The 21,632-nt window shown below is 42.0% G+C and overlaps 1 protein-coding gene across 2 annotated transcripts in view; it reads left to right on the plus strand.

The window, feature by feature from the left end:
- The first annotated feature begins 2,298 nt into the window (after window positions 1–2,298).
- Window positions 2,299–21,632, plus strand: part of A2ML1 (alpha-2-macroglobulin like 1) — a 45,833-nt gene continuing 26,499 nt past the window's right edge. The window contains exons 1-14 of one of the 2 annotated variants that reach the window (XM_043440091.1): window positions 2,299–2,418; window positions 3,541–3,727; window positions 4,236–4,398; window positions 5,134–5,186; window positions 9,926–9,946; window positions 10,661–10,820; window positions 11,974–12,058; window positions 12,754–12,880; window positions 13,754–13,868; window positions 14,657–14,766; window positions 16,079–16,246; window positions 17,976–18,200; window positions 20,608–20,668; window positions 21,200–21,345. In XM_043440091.1, coding sequence (XP_043296026.1) covers window positions 2,354–2,418; window positions 3,541–3,727; window positions 4,236–4,398; window positions 5,134–5,186; window positions 9,926–9,946; window positions 10,661–10,820; window positions 11,974–12,058; window positions 12,754–12,880; window positions 13,754–13,868; window positions 14,657–14,766; window positions 16,079–16,246; window positions 17,976–18,200; window positions 20,608–20,668; window positions 21,200–21,345 — 1,686 coding nt within the window. In that variant the 5' untranslated portion in view covers window positions 2,299–2,353. The remainder of the gene's footprint in view (window positions 2,419–3,540; window positions 3,728–4,235; window positions 4,399–5,133; window positions 5,187–9,925; window positions 9,947–10,660; window positions 10,821–11,973; window positions 12,059–12,753; window positions 12,881–13,753; window positions 13,869–14,656; window positions 14,767–16,078; window positions 16,247–17,975; window positions 18,201–20,607; window positions 20,669–21,199; window positions 21,346–21,632) is intronic. The other variant, XM_043440092.1, reaches the window with a different exon arrangement.

Below are 21,632 nucleotides of genomic sequence, written 5' to 3' on the forward strand. Positions count from 1 at the left end.
CCTAACTCATATTATTAGGCATTATAATAGACTATGTATTTTTTCCCCCAGCATCTTTACCCCAACCCTCTTCTTTCATTAGAGGGTTTCTTGTCTCCAAGTTGTTGTGGTTCGATGGGGCTGTCAATCACAGTAAGCCATAACGCTGGCCTCAGAATGACCCAAGAACTCCCTATCATGGTATAAGTAAGCAAGTACGTTCAGTTGTGTCTGACTCTTTTGCAACCCCATGGACTGTAGCCCACCAGGCTCCTCTGTCCATGGAATTCTCCAGGCAAGAATACTGGGGTGGGTAGCCATTCCCTTCTCCAGCGGATCTTCCTGACCCAGATATTGAACCTAAGTCTCCTGCATTGCAGGCATATTCTTTACCATTAGTGTCACTTGGGAAGCCCTATCATAGTATCCTGGCTACAATAGTTGATTCAGAAGTGAGTGTGTGAAAGAAGGAAAAAAATCTTTCTTTAGAAATTTATATAACTTAAATGAAAATTTTTGTCCACTGAAATCCTAGAGCTGAAGGAATATGGATTGAGGATGTGCAGTTGCCATCTTCCTCATCACTTAAAGTAAATCCTCTGTGTGGCAGGAGATGAGCAAATAAGATGGAAAAATTGGGGGTGGGTGAAATTAATCCTGGCAGAATCAAGGCTCCAATTCCAGGTGATAAAGTTTTCAGAGTTTCTCTGATTCAGTTCTTTCTTTCTTTTTAAAAATATTTTTATTTGTTGGGTCTTAGTTGCTCAGGATATTTGATCTTTGTTACTGCTTGCAGGTTGAACTATAAAGAAAGTTGAGCACTGAAAAAATTGATTCTTTTGAACTGTGGTGTTGGAGAAGACTCTTGAGAGTCCCTTGGACTACAAGGAGATCCAACAAGTCCATCCTAAAGGAAATCAGTCCTGAATATTCATTGGAAGGACTGATGCTAAAGCTGAAACTCCCATACTTTGGCCACCTGATGCAAAGAACTGACTCATTTGAAAAGACCCTGATGCTGGGAAGGATTGAAGGCAGGAGGAGAAGGGGACAACAGAGGATGAGATGGTTGGATGGCATCTCCGACTCAATGGACATGAGTTTGAATAAACTCTGGGAGTTGGTGATGGATAGAGGCCTGACATGCTGTAGTTCATGGGGTCACAAAGAGTCTGACATGAATGAGCGACTGAACTGAACTGAACTACTGCTTGAAGGATCTTTAGTTGCCGCATCTGGGATCTAGCTCCCTGAGCAGAGATTGAACCTGGCCCTGTGCATTGGGAGCATGGAGTCTTAGCCATTGGACCACCAGGGAAGTTCTCATTCTTTCTTTATGTCTGAAAAGTTTACGTTTGAGTCACTCAGTCATGTCCAACTCTTGGTGACCCAATGGACCATAGCATGTCAGGCTACTCTGTCCACGGATTTTTCCAGGCAAGAATACTGGAGTGGATAGCCATTCCCTTCTCCCAGGGATATTCCCAATCCCGGGATTGAACCCGTGTCCCCTGCATTGCAGGCAGATTCTTTACCATCTGAATCACCAGGAAAACCCTTTTTTTATGTCTTATTCTCCCCAGTTATTAAAAACTCTTTTTTGTTTAAGTAGGCTTGATTCAGATTGGTCACTGGTGTTAGAAAGTATCCTAACTAATTTATACTTTAGGTGGCTTTCAAGTCTTGCCATTATAAAGAGCACTGGGAAGAAACTCAGTGGATATATTTTCTGCATACATGCCTGCTCTAGTTCCCCATAAAAAGATGTTCCCAGAATAAGAGTCATTGTGTCAAAGAATATGCAAATCAGTGAGGCTCTTGACCAGTATTGTGAAATTGCTCTCTGAAGATTGTCCAATTTATATTTCCTCTATGGTGGGTATAGTTTCGTATTTTCATACAGTCATGATAATAGTGAATAGTATTTTAAAAAAATCCACCATTTGGTTAACGCCTACTGCTTTGAATTGATACGCTTCCACACCTGTTTCCAAATACGTCTTAATAGAATAATAAGAAGAGGGAAAAAAAAGATCAAATGTGAATGGGAATTTGGAAAGAAATCAGAAGGAAAGGGAAGGACCTCAAATGTGTTCTAAGAGGTTTACCGCTGTGAATACATCAGCCCTGGTTTTTCCCCTAAACAGGTTTTTGAGACTGGCTGAGCCAGTATGAATGTTTCGGGAAGAAATAAATTTTAAGAAGTGAATAGAAGCCCTACCCTGGTATACCACCTCCGCCTGAGGCCCCAAAAGGTGATTGGCTGTAACATCCTCATTGCTCCACATCCTACCTGGGGGGTAATATATATATATGCTACAGGGGGTGAGCCAACCTCTGGCTCCTGTTCCTGAGGACTCTGTTACCCACAAAGATGTGGGCTCAGCTCCTTCTAGGAATATTAGCCCTGTTGCCAGCCTCGGCAGGAAAATTTCTCCCGTAAGTGCTTGGTGTGTCAGGTGTGATTTAGGGTAGGTGGCATCTTCATCCATCTTTCTAAGACATAACAATGGGGGGGGGGGGAGGCAGGAGATAACTTTTGGTTTATTTTAATGCCCTTTCATCTTTTTCTTTCTTTGGTTTTATTTCTCCTTTACCTAGAGAGAAAAGCTAAGATGCCAAGAAGAAACTTTAAAATATATGATAATATCAAAATACAGTAGCCTCCCACTGCCCTGATCTCTGTTGTTGTTCTGGTTGTTCAGTTCTTCTTGCTCTTTCTTTATGTCTGAAAAGTGAAAGTGTGAGTCACTCAGCCATGTCCGACTCTTTGTGACCCCATGGACTGCAGACTCCAGGCTTCCCTGTCCTTCACCATCTCCTGGAGCTTGCTCAAACTCATGTCCATTGAGTTGGTGATCCCATCTGACCATTTCAACCTCTCCTTCTCCTCCTGCCTCTAATCTTTCCCAGATTCAGGGTCTTTTCCAATGAGTGGGCTCTTCGCATCAGGTAGCCAGAGTATTGGAGCTTCAGCTTCAGCATCAGTCCTTCCAATGAATATTCTCGGTTGATTTCTTTTTGGATTGATTTCCTTTAGAATTGACTGGCTTGGTCTGCTTGCAGATCCCAAATAGAACTCACTTCCTTCTTGGTACCCTGTGCCTAGGTTCTCCATGGTGGCCTATGGTGGGGCGGGGGGGAGGAGTGTGAGTATAAGGCTGAGTTATTTTTTATTTTTCTCCTTCTCCCTTATAGAAAATAAGGCTCATAATGGCAGGTGCTTTGTCTCTTTAATTCATTGCTACACGCTGAGTACTCAGGATAGGGATTAATTAATTTTGCATTGAATAGATGAGTCATTACTGCCCTGAAATCCTTTTGCTTCTTTAGTAGAAGTATAGTTTTGATGGCTCAGATGGTAAAGAATCCACCTGCAATGCAGGAGACCTGCGTACGATCCCTGGGTTGGGAAGATCCCCTGGAGAAGGGAATGGCTACCCACTCTAGTATTCTTGCCTGGAGAATCCCATGGACAGATGAGCCTGGTGGTCTACAGTCATGGGGTTGCAAAAAGCCAGAGAGATAACTTAGTGACTAACACTTTTTCACTTTCTTTAGTAGAAACTATCTGGTGACATTACCAGCCCATCTTAAGTTCCCCTCTACTCAGAGGGTTTGCTTGGATCTGAGTCCTGGGTACAACAATGTAAAATTCACTGTTACTCTGGAGACCAAGGGCAAGACTCACACATTGCTCCAACAGTTTGGACTAAAGACGAGACACTTACATTGCTCGTCCTTTTTGGTGAGTACAGGCTTAGCCCAACTCTCGTCCTCAGTTTTCCTATTCTCCTCCCTGGATGCGCTATAATTTGTCTTTAAGTATGTTTTCTGTTATCTTACTTTTTGCCATGGCTTCTAAACTCATCTCTCATCAACTTCAATTCCTGGCCATAACTTCTGATACTATTCTCTGGTAACATTTTTTTTTCCTTCTTTTTAAAAATTTTTTTTAAATTACAGAAATGTATGATAGCACATTGACAGGTGACTTGGAAAATACAGAACAAAGTTACATAGAGTTCCACTACATATTACAATTATTTTTCTAAGTAGATAAATTAAGATTTTTACTTGGAGTTTTAATATCAGATTTCTGGCAACTTTCTCATGGCTTCAACCTTGCCACCCCCATCAACTCATTCCTTTCCTTTTACTCTCCCTCCTGGGTTGAGACTAGTTGATTCTGTCCTTTCCCCACTCCCACCCCCGGTCTCCTGATTCTCTCCAGAGCTTTCCCCTGTCTTGCCCAGGTACCACTTCCTTCCGGTGGCACAGAAGAAGTAGCCACCGTCCGGGTGAGAGGAATTGGAAATAACGTCTACTTTGAGGAGAAGAAAAAGGTTCTGATTCAGAGGCAGCAGAATGGCATCTTTATACAAACTGACAAACCTATCTACAGCCCAGGGCAGGAAGGTAAGTGGCACACAGGTGGGATGAGACAAAAGCCAGGGCATATCTTCACACATTCGTAGAAGGGCTTTGCGGATTGGTGGTAGCCCCATGGACCGAGGATAGACGGAAGGATGGAGGAAGCCTGGAGGGATACAGGGTTATAGGGGCTGAATGCAGGCAGTGCTGCCCAAGCAAAAGAGTAGTAGGTGGAGTTGCTACTGTGTGTGTGTGTGTGTGTGTGTGTAAAACAAAATACAGGGAATTCCCTGGCAGTCTAGTGGTTAAGACTCCGCATTCTCACTATCGTGGGTCCAGGTTCAATCCCTGGCTGGAGAACAAAGACCCTACAAGACCCAATGAGTGGCCAAAAAATTCCAAATAAGCAAATAAGTAAAACAAAATAGAGATTTCTCCTGGAAAGGAATTTGGCGGGTGTAACTGGATCACTGGGTTCATAGCAAGCTGCCAGTATAAGAATCAGAAAACAATCAAGGGCATTTGGCCCAAGCCCTAGGATTTATATTTGCTCCCTCTTCCTTTGAAGCGGATTCCATCCTGAACTTTCAAAGTCAGGAGCTGTGACTGCTGGGGCGTTAGCTGTTTCTCAGACTAGGTTTTATTTCAAAAGCAAAACCTGGTAGGATTTTGCTGACTCAGAAGTATGTATGAGAAAGCAAAAGGGTGGAAGAAAGAAAGATTCTGAGAGGTGGGGGAGGGGGAAAATCCCTTTTGTTGATGACACCCATTTCCTTCTAGTGCGTTTCCGTATCGTCACCCTCACCAGCACCTTTGTTCCAGTGAATGACCAGGTAAGAGTTTCATTGGGAAGCAGGACCTGGCAAGGCAACACATGAGGGCAGACTGGAGAATGAGGGAGGAGAGATTCTTTCCAGGGGAGGAGGCCCTTTAGAAGCAGAACACTTGTGGGTTCTACAGTCAGGGAGCTCATCCAAACCTCCCAGGCCTCACCTGCTTGAAAGCAGGCAGCGGCATCTCACTCTCAGGCTTGACATCTGAAAGCATCGATTAGGTTAACATTCTTAAGAGATGGTTCCATTTGCCTCTGTTAAGTAAGTTTTTTTGAAATGTCCAGACTTTCCCTCCAGGAGTGACACCTAGTGGCTCTGCAGTTCAAATACTAAGAAGTAATTCAGGAATGCTTTTAACAAAAAGAAGACATAAGGATCTTTTTTCTTCTTCTTCTCCTTCTTTTTTTTTTTTTTAACTACGAGGCAAGGTAATTTATAGTATAGACAATTTTCTTAAGCAACGTTCTGTGCCAAAGGTAAAAATGCGGTAACATTTGGCAAATACTTAAATTTTCCTCGAACAATTCGATCACTAGAATCATAAGTCATATGATTTGGTTTGCTCTGAACTTAGGGCTTGTGTCATTTCTATACACGTTAGAAGTGCTGGGTTGGCCAAAAAGTTCGTTTGGATTTTATACACCATCTTACGAACTTTTGGCCCAACCCAATACCTCTCAGACACCCCCAGCTGCCTTCTTTCTCCTTCAGTTACAGCCCATGTATTCAAATGAAAATTTTAAAGATAATCATGGCGAAAGCATTGCTTATATTCCATCTCCATGTTCCCAGGCTGCTGTTTCCTTTCTTGATGTACAGGGAGGCTATAAGCTTATTGTTGATCAGTAGCCTTCTCCAACCACTACTTTCTTTCCTGATTTGGAATTCATTTTAGTATCTCCTTCCTATCACCTGTATTCTTTCCTGATCACTTCGGTATAATATTAAGTTGTTGTTTAGTCATTCAGTCATGTCCGACTCTTTGTGACCCCATGGACTGTAGCCCACCAGGCTCCTCTGTCCATGGGATTCTCTAGGCAAGAATACTGGAGTGGGTTGCCATTTCCTTTTCCAGGGGATCTTCCCGACACAAGGATGAATCCCAGTATTCTGTTTGGCAGGCAGATTCTTTACCACTGAGCACCTTGGAAGCCTTTATTCTAGAGCTGGGATGAGGATCAGTTCAGTTCAGTTGATTAGTTGTGTCCGACTCTTTGCAACCCCACGGACTGCGGCACGCCAGGCTTCCCTGTCCATCACCAACTAGAGGCCAAGGGTCAAAGTGTGGCCACAGCTAGAGTTATTTTAGACTCTACTGCCCGCTGGATATCGATCTCATTAGCTCTTTCGTTGTCTTGCCTCTGTTCAAATTGTGCTGAATTACAGGTGCTGTGATTTCTGAACTTCTCTGCTCTCTTTCTGTTGTCAAATTACTCTTCTCTCCACATACCATTTCTCTAGTCAGTCCCCACTCTAAGTTGCAACTTGGAGCCCTGAAAATCTGAGACACTGAATTTGGAACTCCAAATGAAACATTGCAATTAACTAAAAATGTTTTACTAAGAAATGGAGTGGTAGGACTTCCCTGGTGGTCCAGCAGCTAAGACTTCATGCTTCCAATGCAGGGGGGCCCAGGTTCGATCCCTGGTCAGAGAACGAGATCCCGCATGTGGCAACTAAGAGTTTGAATGCTGTAGTTAAAGATCCCATATGCTGTAGTTAAGGATTCCCACATGCTTGAACTAAGACCTGGCACAGCCAAATAATTTTTTTTTTTTTTTTTAAAGAAGGGGAGTGACAAAAATTGTGAGTTTACAGAGCTCAATATTTCGTCCTCAAGCAACAAAAGTATACGGGTAGTAACTGATTGTATCTAGCTTTGTTGCTATACCTAGTTATTCAGAAACCTCAGGTAGCTTCCAGTGAAAATGCTACCTTTCTGGTTGAACACTTACTGGTGTCCAAATCTGCTTCTTGGCTCTTTAAAAAAAATGATTTTGTTCTTGGAGGAACTGGTTTTTTTCCCCCCTAGAATTTATAGCAATGGCAGTAATCTCAGTGACACTTGCCTCCTTATCGTGTATATAGCTAGGTTTGTGCATGTCCTGTTCTTCCCTTTAGGAAGAGGGGCAGAATGTCCCCCCCTCATATCCCCCAGCGCCAAATGTACCACTTGGGCATGTGGATTCTTTTGAGCTGAAGGCTGGGTTCACTGAGAAAAGAGCTATTATTGAGATAACTTTTTTCCTTCCAGTTTTATTGAGATGTAATTGACGTACAGCAGTGTATAAGTTTAAGGTGTACAGCATAATGATTTGACTTACATGCATCATGAAATAATGACCATAATAAGTCTAGTGAACATCTGTCATCTCATATGAGAACCTGCCTGCTATGTAGGAGTCGCAGGTTTGATGCCTGGGTCGGAAAGATCCCTTGGGGGAGGGAGTGGCAACCCACTCCAGTATTCTTGCCGGGAAAATCCCGTGGACAGAAAGCCAGGCAGGCTACAGTCCATGGGGTTGTGAAAGAGTTGGGCACGACCTAGTGACTAAACAACACTCATCTTATATAGATACGAAACTAAAGAAATAGAAGACAATATTTTTCCTTGCGATGAGTAGTCCCATTTAAAAAATTTTGCTTGTGTTCCCCTTACCTGAGGAGACATCTCCAATAAAATATTACCAAGGCCAATGTCAAAGAGTTTACTGCTTATATTTTCTTCGAGAAGTTTTATGGTTTCAGTTTGATTGTTTAGTAACATATTGGTTAGACTCAATGTGTTTGGGGTTTTTTTTTGTTGTTGTTGTAGTTGATTTTTAATCTCATAGTGTTGTGGTTGAAAAAGATTCTTGATATGATTTCAGTTTTCTTAAGTTTACTGACTTTTTGTATTCCATCATGTGTCTATCATGTCACAATATTCCATTTGCACTTGAAAAGAATGAATATTCTGCTTTGGGATGAAATATTCTATATTATATAGAATGTTCATTTGGTCTAATAAATTTCCAAAGGCCATTGTTTACTTACTGAGTTTCTCTCTGAATGCCTTGTCCATTGATGTACATGGGGTGTTAAAGTCCCCTACTATCATTGTGCGACTGTTAATCTCTCCCTTTATGTCTGTTAATGTTTGCTTCCTTTAGGTGCCTGTATCTTTTAAAAAGAATATCTTAAAATATTATTATAACATCTGAGGAAATTAACAAAAGTTATTTAATATCATTCATATAATATTCATTTCTAAGTTTTCCAACTAACACATTTTTTTTTCCAAACTAAGCTTTGATCAGATTCATGCATTATATTTGGTTGTTACACTTAAAATTTTTCTCATATTCTAAACTAATCCCCCTTATTTTCTTATTAGCTTGACTTTTTTGAAGAGAGGGAGAGAGAGGTGATGTCAGGCTAGATGACTTATAGAATGTTCCCATTATGGAATATGATATTTACTTTTGAGGAAGCCTAGGTGGCAGGGCTTCCCAGGTGGCGCTAGTGAAAAAAAAAAAAAAGACCTCGCCTGTCAATGCTGGAGGCAAAAGAGATGCAGGTTGATTCCTGGGTGGGGAAGATCCCCTGGAGAAGGGAATGGCTACCCACTCCAGTATTCTTGCCTGGAGAATCTCATGGACGGAGGATCCTGGCGGGCTATGGTCCACAGAGTCTCACAGAGTTGAATACAACTGAAGCAACTTAGCGTAGCAGCATGGTTGTCTTATGGAACACTCAGTATTCTTGATTTGCCTGATTACTTCTTACTGTGTCATATAGCTTGTTCTTTTATCTTCTGAAGGCAGTTCTGAAGTCGTAATTGGATTTAAACTAAACTTTTGGTAAAAATATTTGGTTAAAAAGAGATAATGTTGGGAACCTCAAATATATCACTTCAGGAGGTACATAATATCAGGTTGTCCCATTATTAATGGTGGTGAGTTTGATTACTTAGTTAGGGTGATGGCAGACTTATTTCTCCGGTGGTAAGATGTGTCATTTTTTAAAAAATTAACAAGTAATTTGGGGTGACACTTTGACACCGAGCACAAGGACTCATTCTCCAATTAAACCTAGTGGTTTTAATGTCCATTTGCTTGAGGAAATGACGCATGATCCTTTGATGGAGCTGCTTTAAACATTTTTAAAAAAATTATTTTGCACTGCTTGAAAGTAAGATTCTTGCCCACTGGTGTTCAGAAAAGTAGAGGAGGAGGCTAGGAGATAGTTGGCTCCCAAGAAGAAGTTCAAATATGAGGGAGTCTCCAGAGAATGAGATGGTGGATAGCATCACCATGATTTGATGGACATGAATCTGAGCAAACTCTGGGAGACAGTGAAGGACAAGGGAGCCTGAAGTGCTGCAGTCCATGGGGTCGCAGAGTCAGACACAAGTTAGCAACTGAACAACAACCTGCACCACAAGATACTGATACTTTCTTTTAGGACATGTTGTGGAAAAACTCAGTCACAGAGCACTGAAGGATGCTGAGGGTCAGAAGTTTCATTTCTTCAAAGTTTTTGGAGACTGGCAATTCCTTTAGGAAAGCTCTTCTTTCTCCTTTCCCAACCAATAAGTCTTTGCCCCGTTGTTACTCTTACCAAGGCGCAAAAGAGCCATTTTAGAAAGGAAGGGGTAGGCAACAGAGAGAGAGGCCTTTGTGAACTTTTTGCTTTCAGCAAGCCTACCCTTATTGCTAGTGCTACTTTAACCCTTATTATCTGGTTTTCCTTTTCAGTACTCCATTGTGGAACTGCAGGTAAGTAGAAGTTTCTTTCTTTCTTGCTGTCCTCTGTGGAGAAGGTGGTTGGTGCTAAGCCCCAAAACCAGCAACAACCGTGGGATCTTGGCCCAGAGCCTGAGACTTTGCACCGATTCCACCTGAGCTGTTCCTGTTCTTTTGCCTCTGCCCAGCCCGCCCCTCAACCTCTGTAAATAAGACAGCAACCTCTGTAGTGACGAACATCCCTATTCTGATTCCTGCAACTTCTCTGTGCTGTCAGTCCAGCAGAGCTTGGTTCGGTACTCCTCTTAGTCTTTGGGATGGCTAATATCACAGACACTCAGCCACTGAACATGACAAGGATACCTGTGAGAAGTGTTAAGAAAGAGGCAATTCCTCACAGTACCCCCTCCATTTTTCCATCAAATTACTTCTCTTTCAGGTATCTTACAGTCAGTCCTTCAGAGTTACCTGTCTTAAGGGACCAAGCATTAGCCTTCTTTGTAAAGAACATCTTACATAAAGCATGTTATCCTGGATAACATTCTGAAACTGGATAACATTTCAAAGAACCTAGTCTAACTATTTGAATCCACCAAGGACCCTTTTCTTCCTGGACGCAGACCACAGGGGTCATGAACAGTGGGTGGGATTCTTTACCCGCTTTTTGCTTCTTTACCTGCTTTCTGCAGTGCAGGGTGGGAATCAAAGAGGCAGGCATGTCATGAGATTTTTTCTTCTTGCGTACAGGATCCAAATAACAATAGGATTGCACAGTGGCTGAACGTGGTGCCCAACCAAGGCATCGTAGACCTGTCCTTCCAGCTAGCACCAGAGGCAACGCTGGGCACCTATAGTGTGGCCGTGGGTGATGGCAAAACATTTGGCACCTTCAGTGTGGAAGAGTATGGTAGGTGGGAGAAATAGTAGGTCAGAATGTTGGACATGATCTTGTGTAAAAACAAGCAGAGGTCAAGTGAAACTTACTATGGAACTAGGTCAAAGATGGCAGATTTTACTTCCAGTGGAGCCTCATCACCAATCCAATGGACATGAACTTGGGCGAACTCTGGGAGATGATGAGGGACAGGGAAGCCTGGTGTACTGCAGTCCATGGGGTTGCAAAGAGTCAGACACGACTTGATGACTGAACAACAACAATAATATACACTCACTGTTACATATTAGCATAAGCTAAGTGATACACCCACTAGTGCCATGACAATTCCCAGGCTGATCATCAGAGATAAGAAAGTGGGCTGTGAACCAGCCTAGAAATCTCCATCTCTTATCCCAAATAGTTGGATTACTCTTCCCACTCATTAGCCTATGAAATTTTTGCTGTTGTTTAGTTGCTAAGTCATGTCCAACTATTTGGTGACCCCATGGACTGTAGCCCTCCAGGCTCCTCTGTTGGTGGGATTTCCCAGGTAAGAATACTGGAGTGGGTTGCCATTTCTTTCTCCAGGGGATCTTCCTGACCAAGGGGTCAAACCAGCATCTCCTGCATTGGTAGGTGGATTCTTTACTGCTGAGCCAGCAGGGAAGCCCAGCCTATGAAATTATCCAGCCCATACAAACTAACCATCCCATATTTTCATGCCTCTCCCTTTCTGAGATGGCCCACACTCTGTCTGTGGTGAGTGTTTCTCTTTAAATAAATCTAATTCTTACCTTTAAAAAAGGGGGATTATTTATTCATGTTAGTGCTAAATCAGTAACTTTGGGAGGATTTTACCTTAATAATGCACCATTAATTCAATTAGCTGGGCTTCCCTGGTGGCCCTAGCGGTAAAGAGTCCTCCTACCAATGCAGGAGTTCCGGGTTCCATCCGTGGATCAGGAAGATCTCCTGAAGTAGGAAATGGTACCCCACTCCAGTTTATTCTTGCCTGGAAAATTCCAAGGACAGAGAAGTCTACAGTCCATGGGGCTGCAAAGAGTTGAATGTGATTGAGCAATTTAATTAGATAATTAATTATCACTGTTTTATACCCCTCTGTTCACTACCTGTGTAGTCAAACTTTCTTCCTCTTCATTTTCCATCTCTCCACTCTTTCCAGTGCTGCCTAAGTTTAAGGTGGAAGTGGTGGAACCTAAACAGTTATCTGTGGCAGAAGACTCTTTCTTAGTAAAAGTTTGTTGTAGGTAAGAATAAAGTTCTGGATCCACTGAGGATGAAAGCTATATTGAGAGATGTTGTGATTGAGTATTATGGGGAGAGGATTGTGGAGGTAGTGGTTAAATCTTGTGATGTTTTATGTGGCTCAGAGTCACAAGTTCCGCAAAAACATACTTTTTTTTAAAAATTGTTTTTTATGTGGACCATTTTTTAAAAAGTCTTTATTGACATCTGTTACAATATTGCTTCTGTTTTATGTTTTGGTTTTTTGGCCATGAGGCATGTGGGATCTTAGTTCCCAGACCAGGGATTGAACCCACACCCTCTGCATCAGAAGGTGAAGTCTTAACCACTGAACCACCAGGGAAATCCCAGGGACACATTATCTAATTGCATTTTTGTGCTTATTTTCCTCTGCTTTCTCAGCTGGCATTATTGGTTTAGAGCCTACTGTGTGTAGAGCACAGTATTGAATCCCATGGGAAGTAGGAGTAAGGAAAAAGAAAGACACTGCTGTCCTTTGGGTGGCTTTTATTGTGCAATGGCAATACTCTAAAGCTTTAAGTAAAGCAGAGATGTGAATGAGAGCTGGAGAAAGGTGGGACTGTCAGAGCACTTTCTGAGACGGGCATGTGAAAGAAAGGAAAAGTGTTTAGGGGAGGAGGGCCTGGATCACAGGTGGACTTGCCTCACTCTGACTCCTCATGCTTTTCTGGGTTAGGTACACCTATGGAAAGCCCATGCAAGGAGTAGCGCACGTATCGGTGTGTCAAAAGCCATATATTTACCGGTATCTGGATCCAGAACGGGAACATTTACCTGACAGATGCAAGAATGTCTCTGGACAGGTGAGTAAAACAGGATGTAGAAAAGGAAACTTATTCCTATGTCTTAAAGAGTAAGTATGTAGGTACCAATATAGAAAGGTGGTTAAAAAACACCCAAAGTAGAAATAATTTCATGTGATTAGTACCCCAGTTCTAAAGAACACAGAAGTCTTTTTACCCCCCAAAGATAAAGCTCTTTTAAAATCTGCCTTGGGATCAAGAGATTAACCTAAACCCTAAACAGAAGATAACAATTCTTCTGTTCTGAAGGTGGTTCTTTCCTCCATCTCATATCTTGGAACTTCCAAGTCATGTATGGGTGGGTGTATGCTTCATGTTGTGGAATACTTTTTCTATTTTAAAGATGGAGAAACTGGGAATTCCCTGGAGGTCCAGTGGTTAGGACTCCATGCTTTCATTGCCAAAGGCCCAGGTTCAATCTCTAGTTGGGGAACTAAGATCTCATAAGCCATGTGGGACAAAAAAAAAAAAATTGAGAAACTGAAGTATAGAGTTAAGAAACTATTTTCTTCTACAGGACATCATGAGTTAGAAGTAGAGATAAGGGTCTTCCCTGGTGGTCCAGTGGTAAGAATCTGCCTTCTGATGTAGAGTATGTGGGTTCAATCCCTGATCAGGGAACTAAAGATTCCACATGCTGCTCAGCAGCTAAGCCTGGGAGCCATAACTATTGAATCCTGCACCACGACTAGAGAGCCCGTGTGCCCTAGAGCCTGTAAACCCAAACAGATAGCCTGTGCGCTGCAATGGAAGATCTCCTGTGTCACACTTAAGACCAATGCAGCCAAGTAAATAAATAAATTAAAAAAGAAGTAGAGATTAGGTTATTCACCCTCTTTCTTCCTCTCTCTCTCTCTCTGATTGCCTCACTAGATTGACAAAGCAGGATGCATCTCAACTTCTGTGGCCATGTCTATGTTCAACCTCACTGGGTATTTTTACAGACAAGACATCAATATCATGGCTACTATGGTGGAGGAAGGGACAGGTAAGTGGGATGCTCCTTGGTTCATTAAGAAAAGGGAAAGGAAAAGAATTGTCCAAGAGAGAGACCCTGTATAGTCAAAGCTATGGTTTTTCCAGTAGTCATGTATGGATGTGAGAGTTGGACCATAAACAAGGCTGAGACCCAAAGAATTGATGATTTCAAATGGTGGTGCTGGAGAAGACTCTTAAGAGTCCCTTGGACTGCAAGGAGATCAAACCAGTCGATCCTAAAGGAAATCAACCTTGAATATTCATCGAAAGGACTGATGCTGAAGCTGCAACACTTTTGCCACCTGATTCAAAGAACCAACTCATTGGAAAAGACCCTGATGCTGGGAAAGATTGAAGGCAGGAGGAGAAGGGGGTTGACAGGATGAGATGGTTGGATGGCACCACTTACTCAAATGGACATGAGTTTGAGCAAACTCCCGGCATTAGTGAAGGACAGGGAAGCTTGGCGTGCTGCAGTCTATGGGGTCGCAAAGAGTCGGACATGATTTAGTGACTGAACAACAACAGCAACTCGGAGGACTCAAGACTCGCCTTCATCAGTGCTTAGAAGGGGCTCCGTTCTAAGTTCACAATCAATGGGAAATGTCAGACTTCATCTGCCATCCATTCTCTATTTCCCCAAAAGTTTGGGAAGGAGGCGTTGGTTTAGATCTTTGGTCAGAATGATATTCATCTTCTCACTTCCTGTGGCACCATCCTTTCAGGTAGTCTTATGTTAAACATGAAGATGAGGATGTTAGGTATTTAGATCATCATATATCTGGTTTCCCTCTGTAGGAGTGGAGGCCAACACCACTCAGGATATATACATTTCTTCACAAATGGGATCCATGACCTTCGAAGACACCAATGATTATTATTACCCCAATTTCCCCTTCAGTGGAAAGGTATGTTGAAACTCATCTCTGCTCAGACAGAAAATGCTTAACCACCCTGTCAACTCCTTCCTGAACACATATAAACTTAGCATTTTTCTAAGTACTCTATATGTATTCACTTTAATCTGTACAACAATCCTGAGTTAGACCTTATTATTGGTCCCATTTTGCAGACAAAAAGGCTGAGACACAGAGAGATTAGTGAGGTTAGGTGATTTTCCCAAGGTTATACAGCTCATAAGTGGTAATTATGGTCAGAGCTAGGCAGCCTGCCTCTAGAGCAACAGTCCCCAACCTTTTTCACACCAGGGACTGCTTTTGTGGAAGATGTGGGGGGGATGGTTTCAGGATGATTCAAGTGCATCACATTTATTGTGCACTTTGTTTCTATTATTAGTACATCAGCTCTACTTCAGATCAGCAGGCATTAGATCCTGGAGGTTGGAGACCCCTGTTCTAGAGTATATGCTTAATTCCTAGCACTGTGTGTCCTTAATCTCACATGAGATGTGCCTTAAATACTAATGTGACTTCAGTGCCCCTCCCAATGCCAGGGGTTCACCTCCTCCTGTGTCAATCTTTGAATTTTAGAGCTGCAAGTTACCTGGTGAGATCATTTAGTCTGAGTTTCTGCATCTAGGCAAGGTTAATATCAAACTTCCTGCCACAGAGACCTACTTATGGCTCCTTAAGCATCGTCTTTAGAGATTTAAAAAAAAATGGTAGTGTCTTCTCTCTGATTCCTAGCATTCCACCCCTCTCTCTATCGTCTTCACTTCCCAAATAACTGTTGAACATCATACTATTGTACATATTCAGATCTGTTATTCCTTGGTCATCTCTTCTTTAGACCAAGAGTAGATCCAGACTGTCTTAGAGCCTAAGGATTATACAATTTAGGAGTGGAAGGGGATGCTCTGTAGGAAAATGAAAGCAAAAAAAATACAGAGCTTTGGCAGGGGAGTATGAAAATGAGGGGCCCTGATGTTTCCTAAGCCAGGTGGCAAATCTACTTCTTTTTTTGTTCATTCACTTGTTTTTTTAACATTTTATTTTGTAATTGGGGTATAGCTGATTAAAAGTGTTGTGATAATTTCAGGTGAACTGCAGAGGGACTCACGCATACACACATGTATCCATTCTCCCCCAAAGCCCCTTCCCATCCACTGTCAAGCTGCTTCTGTGTGTTTCTCGGTTCCTCGTAGATCCTCATTTCCAACCCCCTGCATCACATTTACCTTCTTCTGGACTCTTTCCTGAAGTGTCTTCTTAGAATTTTGAACCTACTCCAAACCTGACTCTAATGACCTTCACCCCTCAGATAAGAGTGAAGGGCCACGATGGCTCCCTCCTCCAGTATCATTCAGTGTATCTGGTGATTCGTGGAGAAAATGGAAATGTCAACCAGATCCTGACTACTGACAACAATGGCCTCGCTGCCTTCAATCTAGACACGGCCAAATGGAACGGGAAAAGCATTTCTCTGGAGGTAAGCACTGGGAGTCCCCCTTTCTTGCACAGAAGACCGTCTGAAGGAAAACTTCAGAATTTCCTTGTTTCTCTCTCTGCCCTCCTGGTAAGTCCATCACCCCACTTACTCACCAGTTCTGCCCTCCCCTCGACAGAAAGTTTTTCTTAGACACCACCATTTTAAATTCTGATCAAATAAATGACCCTTCAGATTAAAAAAAAAAAAAGATTTTTATTTCTATTAATTCATTTTATAACTTAACTGCCTCTCCACCTGGTTCTCTATTTGAAATCAGATTAGGGAGGAAAAAATGGTTTAGAATCATCTTCTTCCTCCTACTCCCCCTTTCCTTCTTCTTATTACTCATAAAAATAGCAAAGAGAATTCTAGATTTTGCACAACTTGGAAGGTTATTTGTACCAGTTATCAATTGCTGCTTTACAAACAACTTCAGGGTAATTCCCTGGCTATCCCGTGGTTAGGATGTGCTTTCACTGCTGAGGGTGACGGGTTCAATCCCTGATCGGGGAACTAAGAAACCAAAAAGAAAAAAAACAAACTACAGAACTTCAGTGTTACACAATAGGAAGTATTTACTGGTCTTGTATCTGGCTAGTCTGATGGCAGTTCTGCCCATCTTCATGGAGTTCCTTAAGTCTGTGGGCCAGTTGACTGTAGGCTTGCACTCCACATGTCTCATGATCCGCTGAGACAGTCCAGGTATACCAATAGTTCAGTGGGTAAAGAGTCCACCTGCAATGCAGAAGACACAGGGGATGTAGGTTCGATCCCTGGGTCGGGAAGATTCCCCTGGAAGAGGATATAGCAACCCACTTCAGTATTCTCGCCTGAAAAATTCCATGGACAGAGAAGCCTGGTGGGCTACAGTCCACAGAGTCTCAAAGAGTCGGACACGACTGAGTGACTAAACACGTACCTATTCTCATGGCAATGAAGAGATGCAAAAGCAAAAGACATGCAAGGACTTTTCTGAGCCTCTACTTATCTCACATATTTGAATATCCATTCCCCAAAACAAATCACCTGGTGAGTCCACAGTTAGACCAAAAGGGTCTAAGATTCCTTGGTAGAGGATGATGCTATGGGGAAGGAGGAAGAACTGTAGCCCATAATGCAATCATTCAGCTACACTGCTCAAGCAAATACATACTATTTCTGTTGTGACTAATTTGCCTATTTCTGTACTTTAGGCATCACTCAATCACTCCTTCTTAGAAACGATTATTTTCAGTCTTTTTTTTGTATGTGTGACTGGCCTGTGGGATCTAGTTCCCTGACCGGGGATCAGACCCACGCCCCCTTCACTGGAAGCATGAAATCTTAACCACTGAAACACCAGGGAAGCCTGATATTGATTTATTTATTTTCAGTCTTATTATCCTCTGTATCTAGTTTTCTTATCTCTGAGATTCATTCTTTAATCTCTTAGTCAAACTTGCCTCTCCTTTGCATCAGTGTGTGAAGGTATATCATCCACAATATTCTATTACCTGACAGCTATAATTCAGCCCTTTCTTTACACCCTGACATACCAAAATGTTGCTGCAAGTAGCCACTATTATGGAGTCCTCAAACATTCTTGGTTGGACCTCTAGCGAAATATCTACATGCCACTCTTAGGCAGTACAGATTTGAGAATCACAACAGCCCTACCAGGTTGGTATAGTTGGGGTACATGCCTTTAAAGGTCTTTCCCCCCCCCCCCCCCCGCCTCTCTCTTTCTCAGGGCAGGTTCCAATTGGAAGAAACATATGATCCAAAAAAAGTGCCTGGTTACTACCAAAATGCCTACCTGCACCTGCAGCCCTTCTACAACACGACTCGCAGCTTCCTTGGCATCCGCCGATTGAGTGGCATCTTGGCATGTGGCCAGCCCCAGGAAGTGCTGGTGGATTACTACATCGATCCGGCTGATGCAAAGCCTGACGAAGAAATCACCTTCTCCTACTATGTGAGACTGGGAGATGGGGGGTGGAAGGAAAGGGAATAAGGACAGTGAGTCAGAGCAAGTGAACAGTCTGGACAGAGACATAAGACAGGACTTCCCTGGTGGTCCAGCGGTTAAGCCTGCTCTGCCAATGCAGGGAGTACAGGTTCAGTCCCTGGGTGGGGAACTAAGATCCCACAGGCCGTGCAGTACTGCCAAGAGTTCTTTAGAAAGCTGTAATGCAAGCCATATAGGTAATTTCTAAATCTTTAAAAGCCACATTAAAAAATTAAAAGAATGGGGGAAACTAACTTTTAAAGGAAATTTTATCCAACCCAACATATGGTCATTTCCACATGAAATCAACTAAAAAATCATTAATAAATATTTTACATTTTTTTGTTTCAACCGTGTAGCAAAGTATGCATTAGAAACTCAAAGTATATATTTTATACTTAAAGGAGTTTGGACAAATCACATTTCAAGGGCTCCAGGAATCGTATGTGCCCAGTGGCTACTGTGTTGCTATAGGTATAGAAGATGGTAATAAGGAGATTTTGAACAGGAGCCCAGGGAAATTGTGTGAGGAAATAAAACTAGGAATTAATGAGAAAATGTTGCTGACAAGGGCTGAAAGGGAGCTGGGTGGGAGGGTGGGAGGGAGACTGAGAAGAGGATGGGGACTCAGAATAAATTTCCTTATGTGTTTCATTGGTCAGTGTTTTAAAATAGATAATACAGGGTTAACTTTGATAGCAACTTTGCTGGAGAAATATGATTACAACTTGTAGTCTGAAAGAAATGTATAAAGACAAGCAGTTTGGTGCCTTGCCTGGTGGTCCAGTGGTTAAGAATCTGAGCTTCCACTGCAAGGGGCATGGGTTTGATCCCTGGTCAGGAAAGTAAGATCCTGCATACCCTGCTGTGTGGCCAAAAAAAAAAAAAAAACCCAAAAAACAAAAAGAAAAACCAAGACTAACAGTTTACTGGTCACCATGAGTCCAATTCCTCAGGAATTCCTCAAGAACTGGACTCACGTGAACCTTGGTTTTGATGGTCCAGAGTTTTTTTTATTCCCTTATCATCTTCTTAAAGTCTTTGAGAGACTTTCTCCCCCTAAATCATTTCAGTGTCTCCATCAATCTAAAACAATCATCCAAATAACAGAATGAGGAGGGGTGGGTGGGAAATAATAAGGCTGAATTATAATACTTATAATACATGTACTGAGTTTAGGACAGAAGTGTGGGAGGCTTACGAGAAAAGTGGAATTGGAGCAGATCAGTGCGGACTTGACTGGAGCCTGAGGAGCTGGCCTACTTAGAAACCATTGCACTGAGTTCATTTTCAGGGGAAAGTGAACAGGAAGGGAGAGTTAAAAAGAGATTTCTTGCCAGAGAGTCAAATGTCAGAGGACTCAAGACAGTTCAAGATGTATTCATTTCCACTGAATTCTTTAAAAAAAATTTTTATTTATGTATAGTTGATCTACAATGCTGTGTTACTTTCATGATTCAATTATACACACACACATATGTATATATATTCTTTTTCAGATTCTTTTCCCGTAGAGGTTATTACAGAGTATTGAGTAGAGTTCCCTATGCTATACAGTAGGTCCCTGTTGGTTATTTATTTTATATATAGTAGTGTGTCTATATTAATCCCAAATTCCCAATTTATCCCCACCTCCCCTTTAACTTCCACTGAATTTTGAATTGAGTGATAATTTTTTTAAAGTTGTAAAAACAGAAACAGACTCACAGATATAGGGAACAGACTTGTGGTTGCCAAGAAGGAAGAGACTTGTGAGGGATAGATCAGTTGTTTGGGATTAGCAGATCCAAACTATTATATATAGAATGGGTAAACAACGAGGTCCTATTGTATAGCACAGGGAACTATATCCAATCTCCTGGGATAAACCATAATGGAAAAGAATATTAAAAAGAAATGTATACAGGTGTATAACTGGGTCACTCGGCTGTCCAGCAGAGATTGGCATGACATTATAAATCAACTATACTTCAGTAGAAAAAAATGTTTTTTAAAAAAGGTTGTTAGGATGGATTTTAGTGGACATTATGTTACAAGGATCATAAAAGAATAAAACCTAGAGATCTTCAAGAAATGGTGTCAGCTATCTATTGTGAAGAATGGTTTCTGCTTTGTCTGGTTCCAAAGCCATGGTGGCCTGTGTCTCCTCCCACCCACCCCCTGATTCTTTGCAGACCCTCAACTGGAGGAAGAGTCATCAGGACTCTGGGTACCATCCAATATTTGACAAACTGAAGGATGCTCCATTAAGTACTTACCTGGACTCCTGAACTATGAAAGAAGCCTCTCCTTATAGAGAGATGTAAGGATTGGGCCAAGGCTAAACTCCTCTAACTTCTATGTTGTTGATGATTTTTATTTTTCTCTTCTTTAGTTAATAGGGAAAGGAAATTTGGAGATGGAGGGGCAGAAACACTTGAAGTCTAGGATGAAAGGTGAGTGTTCGTGAATCTCTTGGGAGACTTAAACTTTCAACTGCCAGTTGAATTGGCTTATAATGCTTTTCAGATCTCCTTTGTGGTAGTTTCCTTCTACTTTTTTGTATATTCATCCTATTAATTTTTGAGAGTTTGATACTGAAACTCCAACTGAAAATCTTCATTTATCTACTTAAAAATAATTGTAATGTATAGTGGAACTCTATGTAACTTTGTTCTGTGTTTTCCAAGTCTCCTGTAAGTTTACATTACATTTGTAATGTAAAATTGTTTTTACGTTAATTCAACAAACAAAAAAGAAAGAAAGAAAAAAGAAGAGAGACAAGAAAAAACTTGAAACTTCTAGGAAACAGTTCTTATACTAGAAGCAAGAGCAGGAGTAGCAAGAACAGAACAATAACCACAGATCAGAATAATGAGAAACAACTCGCCTGTGGTTGGCTCCGGGAGACGTGCAGACACAGGGCTGGACGTCACTGGTGGGTGAGTGTGTACTCTTGTGCCTGAATATCCCCTCTTCTCTTTCAGGACTGAAAGGCTCCTTCTCTCTCCCACTGACCTTCAACTCCAGACTAGCTCCTGATCCTTCCCTGGTGGTCTATGCTATTTTTCCCAATGGCGGTGTCATAGCGGACAAAATCCAGTTCTCAGTGGAGATGTGCTTTGACAATCAGGTAAAATGGCAGTTAAGGCGGGTGAAGGAAGGTCTGGGGCGAGAGAGGGAGCTTGTGTATCCTGGGGGTGGAGGGAGATAAGGCAGGGCCACTGGGGAAGGCAGGGGGTAAAGTTGAAGCTGGATGTCATGTTCTGTATCTTTAGCTTGGTTTGTTGAACAGTCTCTCCTTCTTTTAAAAGGTCATGCTGGGAAGTCACATGTCCTGTAGACCTATTCCATAAATTCTCTTTCTACTTTCCATCTTTTAAACTTTCTGTATTATTCTACCATGCTGCTTACTTTTTC

Source organism: Cervus canadensis, chromosome 21 (assembly GCF_019320065.1).
Source record: "Cervus canadensis isolate Bull #8, Minnesota chromosome 21, ASM1932006v1, whole genome shotgun sequence".
NCBI lineage: Eukaryota > Metazoa > Chordata > Mammalia > Artiodactyla > Cervidae > Cervus > Cervus canadensis.